The following is a 20,662-nucleotide window of genomic DNA, read 5'->3' on the forward strand; positions in this document are numbered from 1 at the left end:
CTATGAGGACAGGCTAAAGGAACTGGGCTTGTTCAGCCTGGAATAGAGAAGGCTGCAGGGAAGCCTCACTGCAGCCTTCTAGTATTTAAAAGGAGTTTATAAACATGAGGGAAATCAACTTTTTACATGGGTGGATGGTAATAGTACAGGGGGGAATGGTTTTAATTTAGAGGAAGGGAGATTTAGATTAGAAGTCGGGGGAAGTTTTTTACTGAGAGAGGTGAGGTGATGGAACAAGTTGCCCAGAGAGGCTGTGGATGCCCCATCCTTGGAGGGGTTTAAGGCCAGGTTGGATGGGGCCCTGGGCAATCTCATCTAGTATGTGATCTAGCAGCTGGCAACCCTGACTGTGGTAGGGGGGGTTGGAATTTGATGATCCTTGAGGTCCCTTCCAACCCAAGCCATTCTATGATTCCCTTCCTTTAACCACAGCTTAAAAATCTATCTACATCATTTGAAGATGCAGCTTCGAATAGCATGAGTGAAAGAAATGAAATCTCTGGCAGTTACAGTTTTAAGTTTTCACTTAGTTCCTTCAGCAGTTTGATTCTGACAATAGGGAAGCTGAGTTTGGCTAATTTTCTGAGATTTCTGTTATGCAGGTAAATGGAACAAACTTTAGCTTCCCTGCTAAAGTAACTTGTCTTGAATTTCTAAGTGAATTCTGTATTTGTTCTGTGAATACTGAGAAGAAGTTGCCAGTTGGAAAAATGAATCACCTTTCTCCTTCCATAGATTACTATTTCTCTCTTTTCTTCATGAAATATATTCTTAGAGGTCCTCCATTGTTAATTTTATCATCTTTCAACCATATGGTATGTTCTCTTCTATGTGCCAAAGTATTGGCACCAAGTCCAGGTGTTGTTCAAAGTATCTCCTTGGCTGGCTCTCTTGAAGCCCAGCAGAGCACCTGAAAATCAAATAATTCTCCTTCTATCCAAATTTAACGGAGAGCTTTAATGAGGTCTTGCCAAAAGCTTTAAAACCGGGAACAATCTAAATTACATGTTGTATGGTACCTCTAAGCCAGGGAAATGAGTAATTGCTAGAGACTACTTCTGTGACATAGCTCGGTTGTTTTAGTCTAACACCAGTATAATAGAAGCTTTGCATTAAGGAACAAGTCTATACTTAGCTCATTGTAATGCTCTTAGTATGCTTGAATGAAGCTGTTTTATTTTGGTGTCTAAAATTCTTCGTTTAAAGTTTCTTCCAAAATACCTGTCTCAGGTAGAAAGGTTTTTGTCACGTTAAGTCATTTATATGACTCACAAATAAAATTCAGCATAGAGTTGCACTGACAGAGAAATGGTTTTAAAGGAAATAAATCTGAGCAGAAAGATTTAGTATAGGCATGGTAATGCGTTTCCTGGACTTGCTGGAAGCTGGGTCTTGACTACTGACTGCTGGAACCCTGGTGTTATAGCCATAAGCACTGATTAGTGAGACTGAGGCCTTCCCAGGAGTTGAAACGTGCTGTTGCAGTGTTAGGAGTTGTTGAGACTCATCATAACGGGCGACTTCATAAATAGAATTTTTTTCAGAGGGGATTGTGCAAACAGTGTTCCTTTCAGCTGGTTCGGTCTAGTGGTTGGATTGAGTTAACTGAAAATCAGCTTTCTTCAAAAAAATTGCATCTGAGCACTAGCTGTAAATACTTCAGATTAAATACAGTTTCCTGTAAGCATAGGGTTTTTGTTTTATTTCTTCTAAACAGCCACAAAGAAGTACCTCTCAGAACGATTGACAGAATGTGTTCTGAAGCTCCTTGGTTCACTCAGTACGTAAATGACTTTTACTCATTTGTTTAACACGCAGGAAAAAAAAAAAAAAGAAAAATTCTACCAAAACATACTTGAGGAACCGTTTATATTGCTTAAGTGATTGTTGTCTTGAAAATAAAAAGACAAGCAGGTAATATTGGCCCTGCAGATGGATATTTGCAGTTTTTACAATTACACTCTCTTCACACATTATTTTACTTGCAGCTTTAGGTTTATCAGTAATTTTAAAAATGCTTTAATCTCTTCCAGAGTTGTGGGAAAGTTACTCTCTTCTGAACCTTTGATCTCAGAGGAACAGAAGGGCAGAAATTGTAGCAGTGAATCAGGCTTGAATCACTGAATCTAGTAGGAGGTATCACTGTATTTTTCCTGTTTAAAAGTTAGAAGCTATTGCTGTTTTTGGTCACTTGGAGTTTGGAACCAGCTTCTTTGTATACCAGTGTACAAAAGTTGCAGTTTAATAGTCTATTCCTGGAAATGATCAGATGCATGCATAGCTATAATTGTGTTGATAGTTGTCTTAAATATAAAACGGTGTGGAAATAGCATTTAGTAAACAGATTGCAGGAATGGCAATCTTGTTGGTTCGATAGTGTATAAGTTTTAAAGGGAAAGCCCTACAAACTTCCTATGAGACTGCCCAGTAGTGAAAGTGACAGTAAAAAAGCAGGACCAAAAAATAAAGAGATATCAAAATAGAGAAATGGGGGAATAAAAAGAACAACAAACAGGGACACTAAAATTGAACTTAAATACTTAGAGAAAACTAAGAACAGTCATTTGATGCATTGGCCTCAAACCCAGAGACTCTGTGTAGGACTATTTTAGAAATGCTGCCTCAGAAAAGCTGAAAATTCTTATTCCGTTTCTTTTTTTATCCTTCAGATTTATGACAGTAGATGACATACCTAGCTGGCATAGGCAATGTCTTTACAGGCTGCATATTAGCTGCTGTGATTATAATGCTCTTAGGAAAGAAGTCATTTTGATAGACTTTTCCTGTGCAAAGTCAATATTTATGTATTTCTGAGATATTTTTAGGGAAAAATACAGTAAATTTGTTGGTAGTATTTGCTACTTTTCAGATATCTTTGGTAGGAAAGGGGGATATTGCTTGTTTTTTGGTTAGTGATCAAGTGGATGGAATTATGAAATTATAGACCAGGTTGCTCACTTCAGTGACTTTGTAAGATAACAAGCATGATAACTTTTGACTTATTTGGGAAGATTCCCTCCCTCCAGGTGAATTCATCTCTAGCTTTTATTTCTGCTCTTCGTGAAGTCTCTGTGCTAACTAACACCACAAATCAGGCCATGTCTAAAGTTTTGTGCCACTTGATGTCCATGGTGCAGCTTTATACATGGGCAGTGACTGTGGATGGCATCTGCCTTATTGGATAGGAATCTGCTTTAAAGACTATTAAGGAACATAATTAGATCATAATTATTTCCCAGCTATGCCATTTATCTAATTGCATGTAAGTTTAAAACTGCAGTTTTGGCAACTTTCTATAAATACTGTCAAAGTACTCTATGTTTTTCTCTCGGCGCCAGCCAAGATACCAGAACTAGTGTAAATATTTTCATTTTATTTTGTTTGGGTTTTGTGTGCTGTTCTGGAAGAGCGTATGCTTGCATGCTATATGCATTTTCTGCTATTAAAGATGAAGGAACCCTGGTGACTCTCCAATGAAGCATGAAGTCTGAATACCAATAACTATAGAAGTAAAGATTGTTGGCAGATAAGGACTAAACCTCGTATTTCTTTGCCATCACCGCTTGCGCGTCTCTCCATAGACACTCGCTTTTGGCTGATACTTGCTTCTTTTCTAGGCAAATCTTACCCAACTACTGAGTGAGGCTCAAGATCAAAATAAACATCTTGGAGAAGAGATTAGGGAGCTTCAACAGAGACTCGGGGAAGTACAAGGAGACAATAAGGTATTACAAACTTAATTTATCAGTAAATGTACTGGAATATGTAAACAGGGCTGGAGTTTTGCATTTGCTTCTTAGGAAAACAAAGAAATAAATCAAAACAATGGGTCACAGAACTTCTAGAATATTTGGATTACAGTAAATGCTCAAAACAGTCAAACAAAAGAAGCCTGTATAGGAGTCCAGTAAATGCAGCTCGTTATATATTTTTATTTACTGCTTTTTCTCTCTTGTTCTTAACTATAAAGATTGCACCCAGCCTTGCTTTAATAATCTCAGGGTTATTTTTTTAATATATTTTATTAGTGATACTTCCTCTTACATGCATAAGCATTTCATCTTCAGCGTGTGATATTTTTCACTGCAGTGAAAATGGAAGATATTAGCAGATGATAAAACCAGGAAGGCGTGTTCTTCCCTACAAAAATACGGAGCAGGTCATCAAAAAAATACATATTTAGCTTTGTACTAAGCTCTCCTCCTGTTACATAACCAATTTATTTTATTGCTAAATTTAGCAAGTTATGTGGAACATTGCTCAAAATCTGCCATTTGGTATTAATCAAACTCCTGTTGTCTCTGTTAATTGAAATATTTAAACTCAAGCCAAATGTGTGTAACATTCACAGCTGGAGCATATGCAGAAGTACCTTCAGAGATCAAACTAGTGAAAGGTTGAATGTGAGACCAGTTGAGTCAGTTTGCAAAGTAAAAAATGAAACATGGAATGATAACTTTCCTTCTCCAGCTGCCACCTTAAAGTTACAGGATTTAAAGATGTGAATAGAAACAGTTTTCTTTCGATTTATCAGATTAGTTTTGTTCTTTCCATTTAATTTTATTTCAAACGTAAGTATTGTGGGATAAAGCAGTTTTATGCATTGTTTGTCACAAAGATCTTCCTTAGAAACATGAATGGAGCTGGTGAAATGGCCATATGAGCCCTGGATTTGTCACGTGTGTAGCAGTCCGTGTAACTTGCTCAAGTCTTCAAAGACCGGTTTCCCCAGGCACTTCTTATTCATATATTGTTTGAACTGTACTACAGCATTGAAGGCTGTACCAATTCTCCAGTACCAATAGTTACAGTATACAGCCTTTGCCAAGCCAGTCCTGAATTGGTAACAAGCATTTGTTAATCAGAACACCGTAGTAGTACAATTAAAGCATACTTAAATATCAAGGTTATGTACTTATTCTAACTCCTTCTAAAAACATGATCTTGGTAACACAGAATCTACTTCTTTGTGCTTGAATTGGCTTTGTTCAAACCTGCCTTTACGAGTTAATTTGATAGTAGCTGGTTGTCTTAGTGATATCTGTATTCTCAGCGTGAATTTAAATTCAAGACCTTCATAAGGAATGAAATACAAAAACAGTCACTCTGCCCACTGTGCCCCTGTTCAAAAGGTGCAAAATAGTGCATCACTCAATAAAGGGAATGGGAGTCAGGAATTATATCAGACAGGGATTAATTCAGACTGGAATTTTCGTTTTTGGAACACATGCTTTACTGTCCTAGTAAATGAGAAATAGAGCTTATTTTGAAGGCAGGTTACTCTTTTTGAAGTGCCTAAAAAAGCATTGCCATCTCTCTGAGGGGTTTAACACTTCCCTCCCGTGTCAGATTTTTCTCCCTTCTAACTTTGGTGATAAAATTCTACACTTGTTCCTGAAGCCATTCTGTTTTGCTTGTCAGTTCTCCCGTACTGGCAGTTGGGTTACTTCAGGCACTAAGTCCAGATTATACATGGTATATACAGAAAACAAAGAACTATAATAATTTGCTTGTTCTTACATTCTTCCTCTGCGTTCTTCTCTCTGCTTTTTCCAAAGTGAGGGAGGGCATCCTGCCCAGCTGGTCTACGTCAACCTTACTTCTGGCAAGAGATGAACGAACAGCTGCTTTTGCAGCAAGTGAAGCTGCTTATGGATGAACAATTCTGCCTATGTCTGAGCAGGGGTGACTCATGCAGGCTTTGTCACTGAATGGCGAGAGCTTTGTAGGCTAAAAAAGAAAGAAAAAATCTTTAAATATCACACATTAGCTCTATTGATAAAGAAATGTTTTGATGGCTTGACTTGTTTTTAACTGCTTTCATGTTTGCTGCTAGTAGGGTGCAGTTACTGGGATTAGCAAGAAGACCTTAAAATGGTCGCATTTTACCTTTTTTTCCAAATCACGATAAGTATGTTATTAGGCAGTGACGAAGTACTTGAATTTGGCTTAAGCGGACTGATTTTTTTCCATTTGGTTTCAACTAGCATCAAATAGGCAGAAATAAAACTTCTTTAGGCAGTTTCTGGAAGGGTTTGTTGCTGTAGTTTCAGAAATACAGCAGCAGTCAGACTGCAGCACTCCAGCAGAAGATATCTAAGACTATTTATTTTTATGATTGATCACAATCTCTTATCAGCTCTGACACATGAAAACTATTCTGTGTTTATGATACAGTTCTTTGTAGGTCCTTTTCCTTTCTAACATTCTGGCAGCAATACTTGGAGAACAATTACTGCAGCTTGGAGGGAGGGTAGTTAGGAAATCTCGTTCTTTCTCATAAGTGGAGGAAAATGGAAGGCACAGGAAAAACCAGAGGCTTCTGGAAGACTAGATGACTCAGTTGCCTACCCACGCAAAGAAATGATGTTGTAGGCTGTCGAGGGCAGTGCTAAGTGAGAGGAAGCTGCATGGGAAGCAGTAGCTGTGCTGTTACTGACAGTTTGTTATTATAAGGCAGCAACAGTGCAGAATGTTAAATGTAGTGCTTATGTTTGGGCAGAAATGGGACTTAATGTTGCAATTTTGCATAGTCTTCTAAGATTTTATAGACAACATGGGGAAGATAATGGCTGTCAGTGGCTGTAGCTAAACTTGATGGTTCCTGCCTTCCATGAAGAAGTCTGTGCTTATTTTCCCTTTTACCTTTGCATGTTTCGTCGATAACCAGGGACGTAAAACTTTGGCACAGGCATTATCTTTTGATTCTGGCTGGCATAGCAGCTCTTGCAGTGAAGCCTTTCTCAGGCATTGTGTTAGTGCTGTGGAGCCGCTACTTTATGAATAACTATTTCAGCTGACGCTGATCAGGAGAGAAGTGTAATATATAAGTGGTACAGACTGGTGGCTTGCAGCACCAGAGTGTTTGGGTTAACAATATGTTGGTTCTTGACAAACAGGAGCTATCTCTGGTGAGGTGCTGTTAATGTAATTCCGCTCTGCTGTGAATGCTGTTTGCAGGTTCCTGAGGGGCAGCATTAACCTGTTCTGTGTCTGCAAAACGAACTTGAGTGATTCTTTACTCGGTGATTTCTGAATGATAGAAATAAAAATACAGCAGCCAGGGGACAAGTGTATAAAAATTACTATAAAGCACTAAAATATGAAATAAACCCTTAACCCTCTGGCATAACACTTTGTGTCTGTTTGGTCACAGAGTTGTAAGTGGGAATTTTACAGCAGGTGGTGCTGCCTCGTGAGGCTTTTGCAGTGCAGAATCAAAGGACTTGGCCTGTTGTGTCCTGCCAGCTCTCTGATTGGCCAGCTGTCTGGGGAGAAGCACTCTGTTGTTTTATGGATTGGTATTTTACTTTGTTTTATCTGTGTTTGTAGTGCTTCTTTTACTGATGGAATTTGGGGTTCTGAAACATTCTTTTTGTAAGACTTCATGCTTTTTTTTTCCTTTACCTCAAACTTCTTAGTAAATAGTTCTCATTTTACGGGCAGACTGTTTGACCTTGCAAGTACTAATGGCTCACAGATATAATTGCATCTGATGATCACCCCTCCTGCGCAGGAGGAGAGTTGCTCAGCACACAGTCATGGCCCTGATACGTTCCCAGCCTGGTGCAGCTGTGCTGCAGGCACCGAGGCCTCAGTAAACTGCAATCCCCTTCCCATTTCTAGTTGTTCTGAACAAAGCTGAGTCTTAAAATGTTACTGCATTTGTTTCTCGCTGATTATCTCAGAGAAAGATTATAGAAATGTAATGAATTTAACTGTATTAAATCACATCCCATGCCTTTTGCTTATCAACCTTTTAGTCTGTAAAAAAAATAGTCCGTAGCTTTGAGATCATTCCAGAATTTTCCAGTTGCCTGCTTGACTTAATAGTTTGCTTTTTTTTTTTTTTAAGAAATTAACAGGAATTGTATCTTCTATGATCCATTCAGCCTTCCTGACTGTGCAGTAGTTTCTTGGTGGGGAGAGGGAAATGTATGCCCCAGAGTTGCTTTTGGGGGCACTGGCTGTCAGATAGAGTTGTGCAGGCTTCACTGGATTGCGCTAAACTGTAGCTGAAATAAGTGGGGAAAGTGATTTTGCTAGCCTGTCTTCTATCAGCAGGATTTTAATTGGCATGTTGCTGCTATGGTGACTGGCATCCCATAAATACCAAAGACAAATTTTAATGTACCATCTTCTACTTCAGAAGATAATTTTTTTCTAACTTTGCACTGTAATGATGTACATTAATTCCTTGGTACAGTCAAATACGGGGAAACTCAGGCTGGTTATCATGGTGAGCTTCTGCAGCCTCTATGGAGCTCCTACAAGTTAGGCCCTAGGGAGGCCACACTTTTGCCTGTCTGTGCACAGTATAAGCAACTGCAAATGCTGAATGCTTTATAGACTCTTATTTTAATTCTTGATAATTCTCCAAGGTAGTTGCTATCTGCCTCAGATATTTAATACAGCTGTGTATTAATTCAAGACAGGCTATTTTCAGCAGGCGCAAAGCTGATGAGTTCATTAGCTACATGGCCAAGTTTTTTGCTGTTGGCCCATTTCTTTGTTAGTTTCTAGCATGAATTAACTTTTTTGAAATTAAAAAGAAAAAGCAATAAAATAAAATTTATAAGCAGTTGTTAATGCAAATTTTGCACTAGTGTAGCGCAGTGGGATTTTAAGTGGCATAGGTAAAGTGAAGCTGAGCGAACTACTTGGTGTCTTTTTTTCCCTTAACTAGGAAACTTACTTTCTGCTGCAGATAGTTTTATGATCTGAATATGAAAATGGCTTTATGAGAATCGTCTAGAATTACTTCCTGTCACTTCTAAAAAGCATTGACCACGTTTTTGTGTTTATTTGGTCTTTCAGCATTTCAACATTTGTATACTCTGCTGACTATTGTTGCAGGATGTAATGCAGCACCTGTTATGCTCTGAGAGTTTGACTGGAATTTTTCGCAGAGAACAGAATTAAGGCCTCAGCTAGAAAATTCCATCTGGTTTAAATAATACCAGCTATTTGGCTTGGAAGAGATGAAATCTAACAGCTTTCTAACCTAGACGTACTCTGATGCTACCGTTTGTGTTCTCTTGCTTATGGAATATGTCTTTGTCATCACAGCTCCTTCGAATGACAATAGCAAAGCAAAGACTTGGAGATGATGAGGTTGGAGCTCGCCACTTTGCAGCACATGAACGTGAGGATCTTGTTCAGCAATTGGAGAAGGCTCGAGAACAAGTAATAACAAAATGGGCACATACTGTTGTGTTTTATAGAGATTGTCTTATTGCAAGTAAATGACAGTTTCTCTTGTGTTTTGAGGCTAGTATCACTATATACTACCACAAATAGTGGTAAAGGTGTTGAAATTTTTACTGAGGCAGTTCTTACTGAACACTAATTTAAGCATGCATACATGGCAAGAGTGAGTTTCCCAATCTCAGGAATTCCTTCTCAAGATTATAGATGCTCTTTTTTGTCATGTGCAGCAACAACAACTTGTGACAACTAAGTATTGTCAACAAAAAAGACTTCTTAGTGAAAGCTGCTAAAAGTGTAGTATTCAAAACAGTATGTGGTGGCTGATGTACGTCCTCTGAATCGAATTTTCTGTAAAAGATTTAAGCATGTTTCCTTTTCCTCCTGTATCTTAGCCATTCCTTCCTCCCTTTTGATAAAATATTGCATCAGATCTCTTCTTTCTACCTCAAGTCTGTATCAATATCACATACTGTGTATTATTCAGCCCATCAGACTCTTTCCCTAAAACTGATACACAGCTTTCTGAGCAGTTCTGGTTGTTTATGTTTTCCGCTGATCCTGCGCTCATTCCTACCAATGGCAGTTCCACCCTCAGTCAGCCATTCTGTGGTCCAGGAAAAGGTGCACATTTCTCATTATTCTTCAGACTGCACTCCAAGTGCAATACTCCCTTAGTTTACCAGGAGGACTTTTGCCTGCGCTTACTCTTCTTACAATACAGTTCTCTCTGCGAACTCCATTCCCAAGTTCATCAGTTCAGCATGTGGCCTCATTACCTGTTTTTCTGTTGTCCTTTTCTAGTTCATCAGAGTTTTTTGAGCTGCCCATGGAGACTTCTCAACTTATTGCAGACTTTATTTAACATTTTCTGTTTCCTTTCCTTGGAAATTTGAAGCTCTTTGTCCCTGAGTGTTCTTTTACTCGAGTTTCTTTTACCCTTATGCTTAATAGCAGAGCTCACTCTGTCAATTCCAAGCTGGCTTATCTGACTTCTCTCAGTTTCTTTTCTTACTGTGTGGAGCTTTATTGCTGAAAATCCTGTAAGTAGTGCAAATTCTCACTTACAGACTTTCTTTTATTTAATCTTCCAAATTTGTCAAGTTGTAATTTGTTTCAGTTGATTCTTGGAGTCCTAGATGTGATGTTCTAAAACGAGATTAATATGTTTGTAGCAAGATTATTGTATGAATTAGGATTTTTTTGCTGTTATGTTTTAGTCCTTTTGTAGAAATTTTGTAAAACAAGTCTAACTGCTGAGGTTATTTAAATTCAAATGAATATAATAATAACAAAATAGGGTAAAATTACTGGAGTTAAAAGCTTTGGAAAGTCTGTTCAAAATCCATCCTGTTCAGACATGTAGTGCTTGCTTGTAGCTGCTTTCAGTTTGGTCACTGTGCAGTCTTTTTTCTGGACTCCAAAACATTGATATGGCTCTCCTTTCTTTTCAGATTGAGGCTCTGAGACATGATCTTCAATCTGCACTAGACGAGTTACAGGATGTTAAAGAAGAACGCTCTTTTTATCAAGATAAATCTGATAGGCTAAACCAAGAACTTAATCATGTTTTAGGAGGGCATGAAAACCGTATCATTGACATAGATGCTCTATGTATGGAGAACAGGTGAGTGCATGGCAAACCTCACTGTTTCCCTAGAACTAGTAGTGTTTTGCTTCAACAGTAATGCCAGGAAGTGAGTCGCAACAAAACCTTAAAGAAAACACAACCAAAGATTACGTCTAAGAGATTTGGTCATTTGCTTTGACTATTTTGTTTCTGCTGTAGCTAACCATCAAAGAATACTGGGAAAGTTATGCTGAAGGAAATTACTAATGTTGTTTTATTTGGCTACAGAGAAGTAAGTGATATTCCTAAATATCTCTTATCATGGACAAGGAAGAGAAGTGCAGGCCTTTTATTCCTTTCACTGTATGGCACTAAAATCAAGAGTCTTAAAAATCAATGTCATAAGGAACTCATAGTGAGCTGAAGTGGGCTAATCCTGAGTTGTGAATAGGGCTTTCAAGTACCCTGAGTTAACATTTTTGGACATACTTCTCACTGTAAGGAGAGACTGTCAACAAGGTATGATTTTCCAACAACACTATATTTATGAAGTCACCCATGTAGATATTCTTGCCACTTCCATAGAAAAAAAAGTGTTTTACAGTCTCCGTTAAGGGCAACAGAAGAGTCACTGGGAAAGCTGTGGCAGCTACCTCCCTTATTGTCAACAGTTACCTTAAAGTGAAACATAGCTTGTAAGGTACTTTCCATTTACAGCGACTTATACTTCAGGTAGGAAAGTATAATACCAAATGCCTCCTCCCAGCATTTCCATTTTGTTTTGTATAACCTACTAGTTCTGTATCAGTTTAAGGCCCCTCCTTCTCCGAGTATTGATCCCATTTTTTTCTCTAAAGTAGTTAAATTGTTACAGACCCTAATACAGGTGTGGTTGAACTATGTGAAAGAGGATATTATACATACTTTTTTGACAGGAAAAATACATTTTCTTGTGTGGAAATTGATGTCTAACCAAAGTGCCTAAACTTTGCAAGGAAGAACAGTATTGTTTTACTTTATGTATATCATCTTTCAACTGATAAATTTTATAATCTGTGATTACTAGTGAGAAGTACCATGAGAATTGAGTGACGCTGCACTGCAAAAACGCTTCATAGTTGAGTCTTGTTTTGACATACATACGAATCTTAAGTGTTCATCTTTCAGACTTCCACGTTCAGAGAAGATGAGTAAAGGTTTCCCAACTGTTTCCTTTAGATGTAAATATATCATTCCATCGTCTCTCCTCAAAATCCCGAGGAACTATATAAAATGTTTGTGCAGGATGCCTGACAAATTTAACAGAAGAGCAGCCTACTTTTCTGATGCAATTTGTTTCCTTGCCTAAATTTTTATGGGGTCAGCAGCAGTAAGATTTTGTTATTTTATCCCTCAGAAAGCTGTAAAGGGAAAAGCATTCTCAGTAGCTAAAAGAGAAGGCATTCCAAACAGTAAAGAGGAACATTTGAGGCAATACTGAAGGTAATGTGATATAAAATATATATATTTTTTCAGGTACCTTCAAGAGAGATTAAAGCAAATTCAGGAGGAAGTCAACCTTCTTAAGTCTAATATTACTAAATATAAGGTAAAATCCTCTCTATGTATCTATCATCTAATCTGTGCTCTGCTGTTCATGGAGATTGTAGTTCATTCTCAAGTTTATATATATTTAAAGAACAAAATTGTGCCTTCGAAAAAAAATCCCCCCTTAACATTCTGACAGTATTAGCATGTATGTGTAGTACATGCTCCGTAATCTTCCCTATAGACTTTTCAGCCGGTGTAGTACAAAAGTGGTACCCACTGGGGTACTTGGAAAAGAGAATGAAGTGAGCTTTTTAAGTTCTGTGGCTCCTGCTGGGGAGTGTGATGAGCCTTCCAACCTGCTCTAGGTGAAAAGTAGTAGGACATGCAGTGTATGGGGAATGAGTGCAGCTGTGCTCTCATCACAAGCAGTTCTCGTGTTCCTGTCCCCTAACAGCACCACAGTTTCTTCACATATCTTTATGAGTGCTATGTCTTCATTATTACTTCATTCCTGGGTTAAGGTGTATATTCTTTTGTATTAACCCTTCAGGACTGGACTCCAAGGGCAAAATATTCTTGCTCTTTCCTGCAGTCAAGCATTATGTCATCTTCTGATGTGATTTTGGAGCATAGGAGGGGAGATCTGCTTGTCATGGATCAGGATTGGGTGTCTTAGGACTGTCAGTAGGACTGCTTAACCATCTAGGTCGCTGTGAAACAGCATGCTTTTCATGCATAAGCAAAATTCCTGAGAGTACTGCCAAGTTTGTTTCAGTGTTTGTTCATGCTTATGACATGGGTATCTCAGAGTGTAAGCATCTGGTATCATGGTGGTATCATGGACTTCACAGGATGAGCTGGACTCTTGTTTCAGAATCATTCCACTGTTAAGTCCCGAAAGTCGATAGTTTCTCCTATAAGGCTTCTAGAAGCTCTGGTAATGGAGTTTTGAGTTTTTCCTTTGAAGCCTATCCAAAGAAATGCTAGGGGAAGACAGATTTTGTTCCAACTGATACTCTCTACAGAATACTAGAGTATCTTCACTGACACTCATGAATTCGAAAATAGTCTAGTCTGAAAAATGCATGAGGGTAAGGGAGGGATGGAGAGACTACAGCAATGTGATTTCAATGTGACAGAATCAGTCTTTTCACATTGCAGAGACAGTTTTTGCTGTAATATTCTAGAAAGATCGTACTCCTGTAGGATACTATTTGTGTAGCTTCAGGCCCTGTGAAGTTCTGAGGCCCAAATCCAAAGTTTCAGATTTTTACTCCTAATAAAAGGAATAAAGTAGAACTTTTGGCCTGCTGTTTTACTGAATAAGATATTTGTTGTTTCTTTAGAATGCGCTGGAGAGACGAAAAAATTCAAAGACTCATAGTAGATCCAGTAGCAGTGCTCTGACTGGAGTCCTGTCTGCAAAGCAAGGTATTAATAAACTCAGCATGTCTAATTGAATTCTTCCCTTCTTCTCAATTTCAGTAACACTTTCCTTACCAACCAAATAAAAATCTTTCTTTTCTGTTGTGTTTATTATCAGGTGCTAATTTTTCATAGTTTTCTCGTTTGACTTGATTTAAAAAATTGCCTTTTGAGTATTGCTTCCCCTTTTGTTATTCTTTTGCCATTTATTCCCTCCCCAGTCAATTGGATCAAATGCATTTTTGTCTTATCTCTAAGCCTGTTTGCAACTCTGACCTTGACTTTTCTTTGACCTCACTTTTCTATTCAGTGTCTTTCATCTGCTAGCAATGGCAATCCCAATTCATACTCCAATGACAAATGTATTGATGAATAGAAGAGGGGCCCTAAATTAGGTTTTCTGCCCCTATTTTGGGGCAGTTTTACATTCAGGTAATTTTTAAGAAGTTTTCTTATCCCATGTTTCTTGTGGGAAGCAAAATGGTGTAATCTCCCAGTTGAAACAAACAAAAAAATGATCAAGTTTAGAAGAGAAAAGCAAATACTAGAGAAAATTCTCTGTGCCAAACAGTATACCTTGTTAATATGTTCATGTACACATAGGTGAGATCAGTATTTTTTGTCATGGTTGTTAAAACTCATTTTTCTTTTTTTTTTTTTTGACTCCTCTGATTTCCTCCATCTACTTGGGTACCTGCACAAATATAAACAGTCAGAGAGCCACATTCTAGTTATAGAAGTTGGTGACACTAGTGAACTCCCTAACGTGTTTGAGAGGTAAACAGGCTCTGTGCTGCAGAGGAAACTCTTAAATGGCTGTTTTCACATCAATCTAAAATAACCTAAAGTATGTAACAATTGCATAAAGTAATATAAAATCTTCCTTGTGGCTTGTATTTTAATGTGCGTCAAAGAGAAATAATCAGCTTTGTCCATCTGTAGGCCTCAATGGGATAGCAGAATGAGTTTGTTACCTCCTGAACAATAATCATTTTCCAGAAGCAGAATTAAGTTAACAGAAAATCATAGAATGATAGAATCAGCGAGGTTGGAGAAGAACACTAAGATCATCCAGTCCAACCATCCACCTATCACCAGTATTTTCCACTAAACCATGTCCCTCAGTACAACATCTAAATGTTTCTGGAAGACCTCCAGGGACGGTGACTCCACAACCTCCCTGGGCAGCCCATTCCAGCGCCTGACCACTCTCTCAGAGATGAACTATTTCCTAACATCCAACCTGCATCTCTCCTGGCACAACTTGAGAATTCCTTCTACTCCTATTGCTAGTTACATGGGAGAAGAGGCAGACTCCCACCTCACCACAACCTCCATTCAGGTAGTTGTAGAGAACAATAAGGTCTCCCCTGAGCCTTGTCTTCTCCAGACTGAACAATCCTAGCTCCCTCATCTGCTTCTTGTAAAGCCTGTACTCCAGACCCAAAATATTTCTGCCTGTTCTTATTGTGGCAATTGCTGTGGATTCTGAACAGTCAGTTCAGAAAGCCATCTTATGCCAGCAGTGTATTATATTTCTGGTCTTTTGGGTTTGTTAAATGAAGGAGAAATATATATATTCATTTAAGTAATGAGAATAATCCTTTAATGCTAAGTAAATATTTATGTAGTGTCTTTGTCCATGAGAAGCTCATTTGTATTTTTAACATTACAGTCCAAGAGTTGTTGTCAGAGGATCATGGATGTAGCCTACCAGCCACACCACAGTCCATTTCAGATCTCAAATCACTGGCCACTGCATTGTTGGAAACAATCCATGAAAAAAATATGGTCATACAACACCAAAGGCAAACCAACAAGTAGGTAGCATGACTTTTAAGTGAAACAGAACTTACCAAGCTATGGAAAAGTCTTAGTTTTGGGGGAGTTTCAGGAAAATGAGAAGGAGTTTTCACATAAAATTTGTTGTCATTGCTAACAGGTGGGTGGGTTCTTTGGATTTTAGAACTGAAAATCAACAATGTGTTTAGAGAAAATAACACAGTTTAAAGAGACCTGCCTGCCACTGCTAGGGAAGGACTGATTTACAGCTCGGGTTAAAGATGAACCATGGTAAATCATTTGATTTCTAATAATGAATTGGCATTTCTAGCTGGTAATCTGTAGGGAGGGCAAAAGAAAAGCAGCCAGGAGGAAGGACACCCTTGAACGGAGAAGATATGATAGATCAACTGTTAAACACTGGTGGGAAGTGCTAACATTACACCTAGGAAAGAGTCCGAAAAGTTTTAGTGTGACATTTGTTACAGGATAGTAGCCTACGTGTCGTGGATGATAGCTGTTGCTCCTATAGTTATTTGCCAAGTTTTAGGAGAGAAACGCAGTTATATTGCTACTATATGATTTCTTAAAATCTGAACTGAAGTTTCAAGGAGAATTTGTTTACCCTTAGCTGTTCTACTCATCAGTAGAATTCCTTGTATCTTGTTTAACATCTATCATGGCAGAATATAATCGTTTTTGACACATTTTCTGACATTCTGATGTTATTGTCCTTAAGTAGCGTATGAAAATCAGAGCTAGGAAGTGTTCCTTGATTCTATGCTTGGGTTTTTTGTTCGATTTTTTTATTTTCTTTTGGGCTTTTTCTGTTTTTTTTTTTTTGTTTTGTTTTGTTTGTTTTTTAAGGGGGCTTTTTGCAACACTGAGTCACTACTGGTAATCAGAGATTATTCAGGCTTCTCAAAAGCACATCAGGACCAGATGTCAGAAACAGGCAGCTATCTTTCATGAAAGGAAGGAGTAGCTCTGAAGTGAACTGTATTGCACTAGAATAGATGATTCATTTTGAAAATTCGTAAGTATGATACTAGGCAGACTCCATTGCATAGTTCTTAGGGATGTGGCAACAGAAGTGGAGGAGCAGTTTATAGCCACTCTTGAATACTCTTGAGAAAGCAAATGCCTAGTCAGCTAAAGGGAGACTAAAGCAGTGAGAATGTAGCCCAGTTCCAACTGATGGCAGCTCAGTCAATTCATGCTTTTAAGGCTGTTGTGAAATGCAAGGTGAGCTCCTGCACTGAGCAGCTTTAATGAAAAGTCTAACATCTGCTTACTCCCTCCTTGCTGCTAATGTAACATCAGATGGAAAACATCAAGAGAATAACTTTTGTTATTCCAGTCTTTGCCTTTTACATTCTGATACTGTGTCACTTCCTGGTGTTCTAATTTGCATTTTCCTGACTAGAACCATTGCAAGCTTCTTTTTTAATTTTACATCTCTTGCAGTCTTTTACATCTCTCAAATGTCTGATGGGGTGGTGGCTTTACTTTCTGATACTAATGTCTCTGTTTTCAACTACTGAGTATAGGTTTTCTTGAGATAAGTCTTCACCAAGAGATAAAATTATTTAATCTGTGTGCCCAACTGGTATAGACATTGGAGTAGAGATTGGATGTGTGCACAAAGGCACATTTGGAGTTAGATTTTGTGACCAACAGGAGATAAGATCTTAGAGAGTGGTGATAGTTCATCTATATCCCAAGGAAGGAGCATGCTTGGAACTGCAATGTGCTTTGGATGCCTCAAAGGAAAAAAACAGAATGGTAAATACTGGGCAAGTTGAGTGAAGAGCCTCAGGAACACTTTTGTACAGTATGCTTCTTTTTTTTTTTTTTTTTTCCCCACCATTAGCTTTTAGTTGCATTGAAGAAGTTTTTAAGGAACTGGGAGGAATGGGAACAACTTCATGTAGAAGCACCTGAGTCACAAAAATGGTTAAAGTGAAAAAGGGCGATGCAGGTGGGACATCAGGGAAAAATATCCTTTGTTTCAGGTGCATTTGTTGTAGTACACTTAATTGAGTACACTTAATTACTATTTGAAAAGTTGGGAGTAAAGACTTCTGGCATTTGGTAGAAAACTGCCCCCTTAATTGGTGCAGGTTAGATATGAGATGTAGGTCTCTGCACAAGTGAACAGGCAAGCCCACAATCTGTCACTAGTAGCCCATCCACTCTTTTGTTGAAAACATTGCTGCATTCGAAGTAGGAAGTTGAGATGGAAGTGGAACTAGAGAGAAATGTAATGACAAAAGAATTTACATAGATCAGAAGGTTGAAGTGTTTTCCTTCAACCCTTTTATTGTGTTTGTCAAGCTTTTCTTGTACAATATCCTGAGTACACAGTTAATCTTTCAGGTTATTGTGTGAAGAAGATTAAATTGGTGAAAGAACATGTGATTTTGGAGTGGTTGTTTTATTCACGGAAAACGTTGTATGTTTGGTTTATGACAGATAATTCATCTGTTAGTGATTCTGTTACCAGTAAATGGGACTCTTCAAGACCATGTTAACTTATTTCTCTCCCAACAGTTAGCCTGCTTCAAAGTCATAACCTGTTTTATTGCTTGAAGATTGAAATAAGGCTATTTAACTTCACAACAACAGTAGAGTAAATTTGTGTTTTGAATAATGGAAATAAGACAGTAGATTTTTTTTCTAGATGGATTATAATTTGAATGTACTGATAAGTTAACTTTCTGCTGTTAGCCTGTTTAAAAAAAAGTCTGTTTCCACTTGCTCTTGGAAAGGACATGCTTTGATTATTGTTGTTTTTTCTAAATATCTGGTATGATAAAAGGAAGTGTGGGACTAGGAATGAAAGGGCTAGGTCCAGCCTGTCATTTTTTTAGCTTCATTTTTACAAGAAAAAGGCCTACAATGTTCATGAAATTGCCAGTACTCATGCAAGCCAGATGAGCGTAGAAACTGTTCTCCTGCTTAGACGTGTTACACTAATCCTAATACTTCTAAAGAACTAAAAAGCTTGTCTTAACCTGTGAGTAAATGTTTCCACGTGATGTGTGAAACTAGATAAGTTACTGTGACAGACCCTATTTAGGGGTGTTTGGAAGACTGTATTTATATGAGTATATGCCTTCTGTAACTAAGTCTAAGTTGAAAATGAGGTTGAGTGGAGCTCAGGTACTGTAAATCAGCACAGCTCCCTTGAGATTATGCCTATGTGTGTTGGAAAGAGTTGGTAGTGCCAGAAGGGAGCTTCTGAATTCAGGTGGGAGCCTTGTTGTCGTCACATGAACAACGTATTTCTCTACAGCCTTATCCTGGAGGGAGGTTTGGATGAACTCCCTTGTTGCATTAAGCACATAACCAGAGAGCAGTGGGAATAGCTATTGGCATCTTTGTTGGTGACATAATCCTTCTGTTTTCTTCAAAGGATCTGGTCTGTTATTGCTAGAGAGGGGAAAATAGATTCGAGAACTGGATGCTGGCAACCCACACAGCCCCTTCAAAAGTACCTCCTGTTCCAGGCCAGCACAACTCGGACTTTCCACAGCATATATGGATGTGGCAAATTATTTGGTGGGGCACAGGGGGAAGGAGAAAATGGGGCAAACCATGTCATTTTCAGGATTTTCAGTAAATGCTTTTGTTAGCACACACGGCTTTATGTAGGATTAATTACTTTCATACTCCTCTTCCAGTCATGTGCTTTGGAGCAAACTAGAATCATATTCTATACACGAGCAGTGTTCTTGAATGAAAGGAGTATGGTTAAATATTGTCCTTTCTTTCTGCTGAGCAGCATTCAGAGCTGCAGAACGATCCTTTTACATGAGAGCCTGCAACAAAGATTAAAAAAAACGCTCAGCATCTCTTCTGAGGCTCCAGTAGGGATTACCAGGATAGAGATGCGCCAAAATCATTAGTATTACTGTGGTTCAGCAGATGAACCAATTATAAAATTTAAGAGAAGCAAGAGAATTGCTGTTCTCTGAATAACAAGAGAGTAGCAGTAACTGACCTTAATGTAGAGGGTCAAGTTAGTTTCAGCCTGTGATACAGCGAGCAGACATCTTTTCCCCCTTTTCTGTTCTGGACTTACTGGTGAGACAGTTAGTCCAATAACCAGTTGTTTTTTTTTTTTTTTTCCTGGCAAAAGTGCAAAATTGTGACACATTTGTAGGGACAGCCAATAGCCACATCAGCTTTGTTTTGCTGGCTCCCTCGCAAAGCTAACATGTACTGGAAGGAGTATTTCCCAATTGGTCTTTCTTCCCTATCCTTAAGCCAGGGGAATTCCATATCCTTCAGCTGACCTTCGGTGGGCCCTTGGGCCAGCTCAATACACAGGGCTATGAAAACAAAGTTAATAGGACTGAGTCCCTTGTATCAGAAGGAAGCGTTCTGAAAGCAAAATCTAGTCTTGAGCAGTTATTGGAGAAGGCAGTAATAGATCTATCATAGCCTTGGTGGCCTGTTTGGTTGCTGAGTTTCAATGGAGAAATAACTGCTGCCACATGTCTTTTCTCCTCTGATTGTAAATGTGATGGGCTGTTTGCTTTCTAATTGTTATATACCCCTATACCGCCCCATGCTTGCTTTGATGTTCATTCTAAGCTTTCTATTTTACAGTCTCCCTCTCAAACTGCTGTTTTTGTAGTCTTTAAAATACTCAGAAGCTTTTATTCTATCATTGCAGAGCCCTCACGTTAGAGATTTCAAAAATACTTAGTCCTTGTTAATCGATTTTTCTGGCCCGTTTAATATTTGCTGGTTTTGCTGTCCTTCATGACCCAGATTCTGTCATCCTGTCAGTAATGACATTCCCAGTGTGCTCAAATGTTTGCAGCATAAAGCCCTAGGTGGAAAGCATGCAGTGCAGTATTACCCAGCTCTGGTGAGCTTGGGAGGATATTGTTGCCTTGCTGTGTTGCGATATTCTGCTTCTCAGCATTCAGTTCAAATTTAACTGACTTATCCTGTTGCTGTAATTTGATGAGTAAAGCTTGCTGTCCATTATCTCTGCTGTCATGTTTAGAATTGCTGTCTCGTCTAGCTTTTTCACTCTGTTGAGTATTGTTTGGGATTTATTTAAAGACTTTTGACTCTAGGAGACTTGCTGTGCCTGTGAGAGAAACATTTTCAAAAATTCATTAGAAAAAA

At 38.4% G+C, this 20,662-nt stretch overlaps 1 protein-coding gene across 4 annotated transcripts in view; it reads left to right on the forward strand.

Annotated features, from left to right (window-relative positions):
• Positions 1–20,662, forward strand: part of CCDC149 (coiled-coil domain containing 149) — a 51,490-nt gene that overhangs the window by 16,730 nt on the left and 14,098 nt on the right. For 3 of the 4 annotated variants that reach the window (XM_021395168.1, XM_021395165.1, XM_021395166.1), the window contains exons 4-9: positions 3,618–3,725; positions 9,070–9,186; positions 10,662–10,834; positions 12,293–12,365; positions 13,654–13,738; positions 15,408–15,552. In XM_021395168.1, coding sequence (XP_021250843.1) covers positions 3,618–3,725; positions 9,070–9,186; positions 10,662–10,834; positions 12,293–12,365; positions 13,654–13,738; positions 15,408–15,552 — 701 coding nt within the window. The remainder of the gene's footprint in view (positions 1–3,617; positions 3,726–9,069; positions 9,187–10,661; positions 10,835–12,292; positions 12,366–13,653; positions 13,739–15,407; positions 15,553–20,662) is intronic. The other variant, XM_021395167.1, reaches the window with a different exon arrangement.

The sequence above is a fragment of the Numida meleagris genome, chromosome 4 (genome assembly GCF_002078875.1).
Source record: "Numida meleagris isolate 19003 breed g44 Domestic line chromosome 4, NumMel1.0, whole genome shotgun sequence".
Taxonomy (NCBI): domain Eukaryota; kingdom Metazoa; phylum Chordata; class Aves; order Galliformes; family Numididae; genus Numida; species Numida meleagris.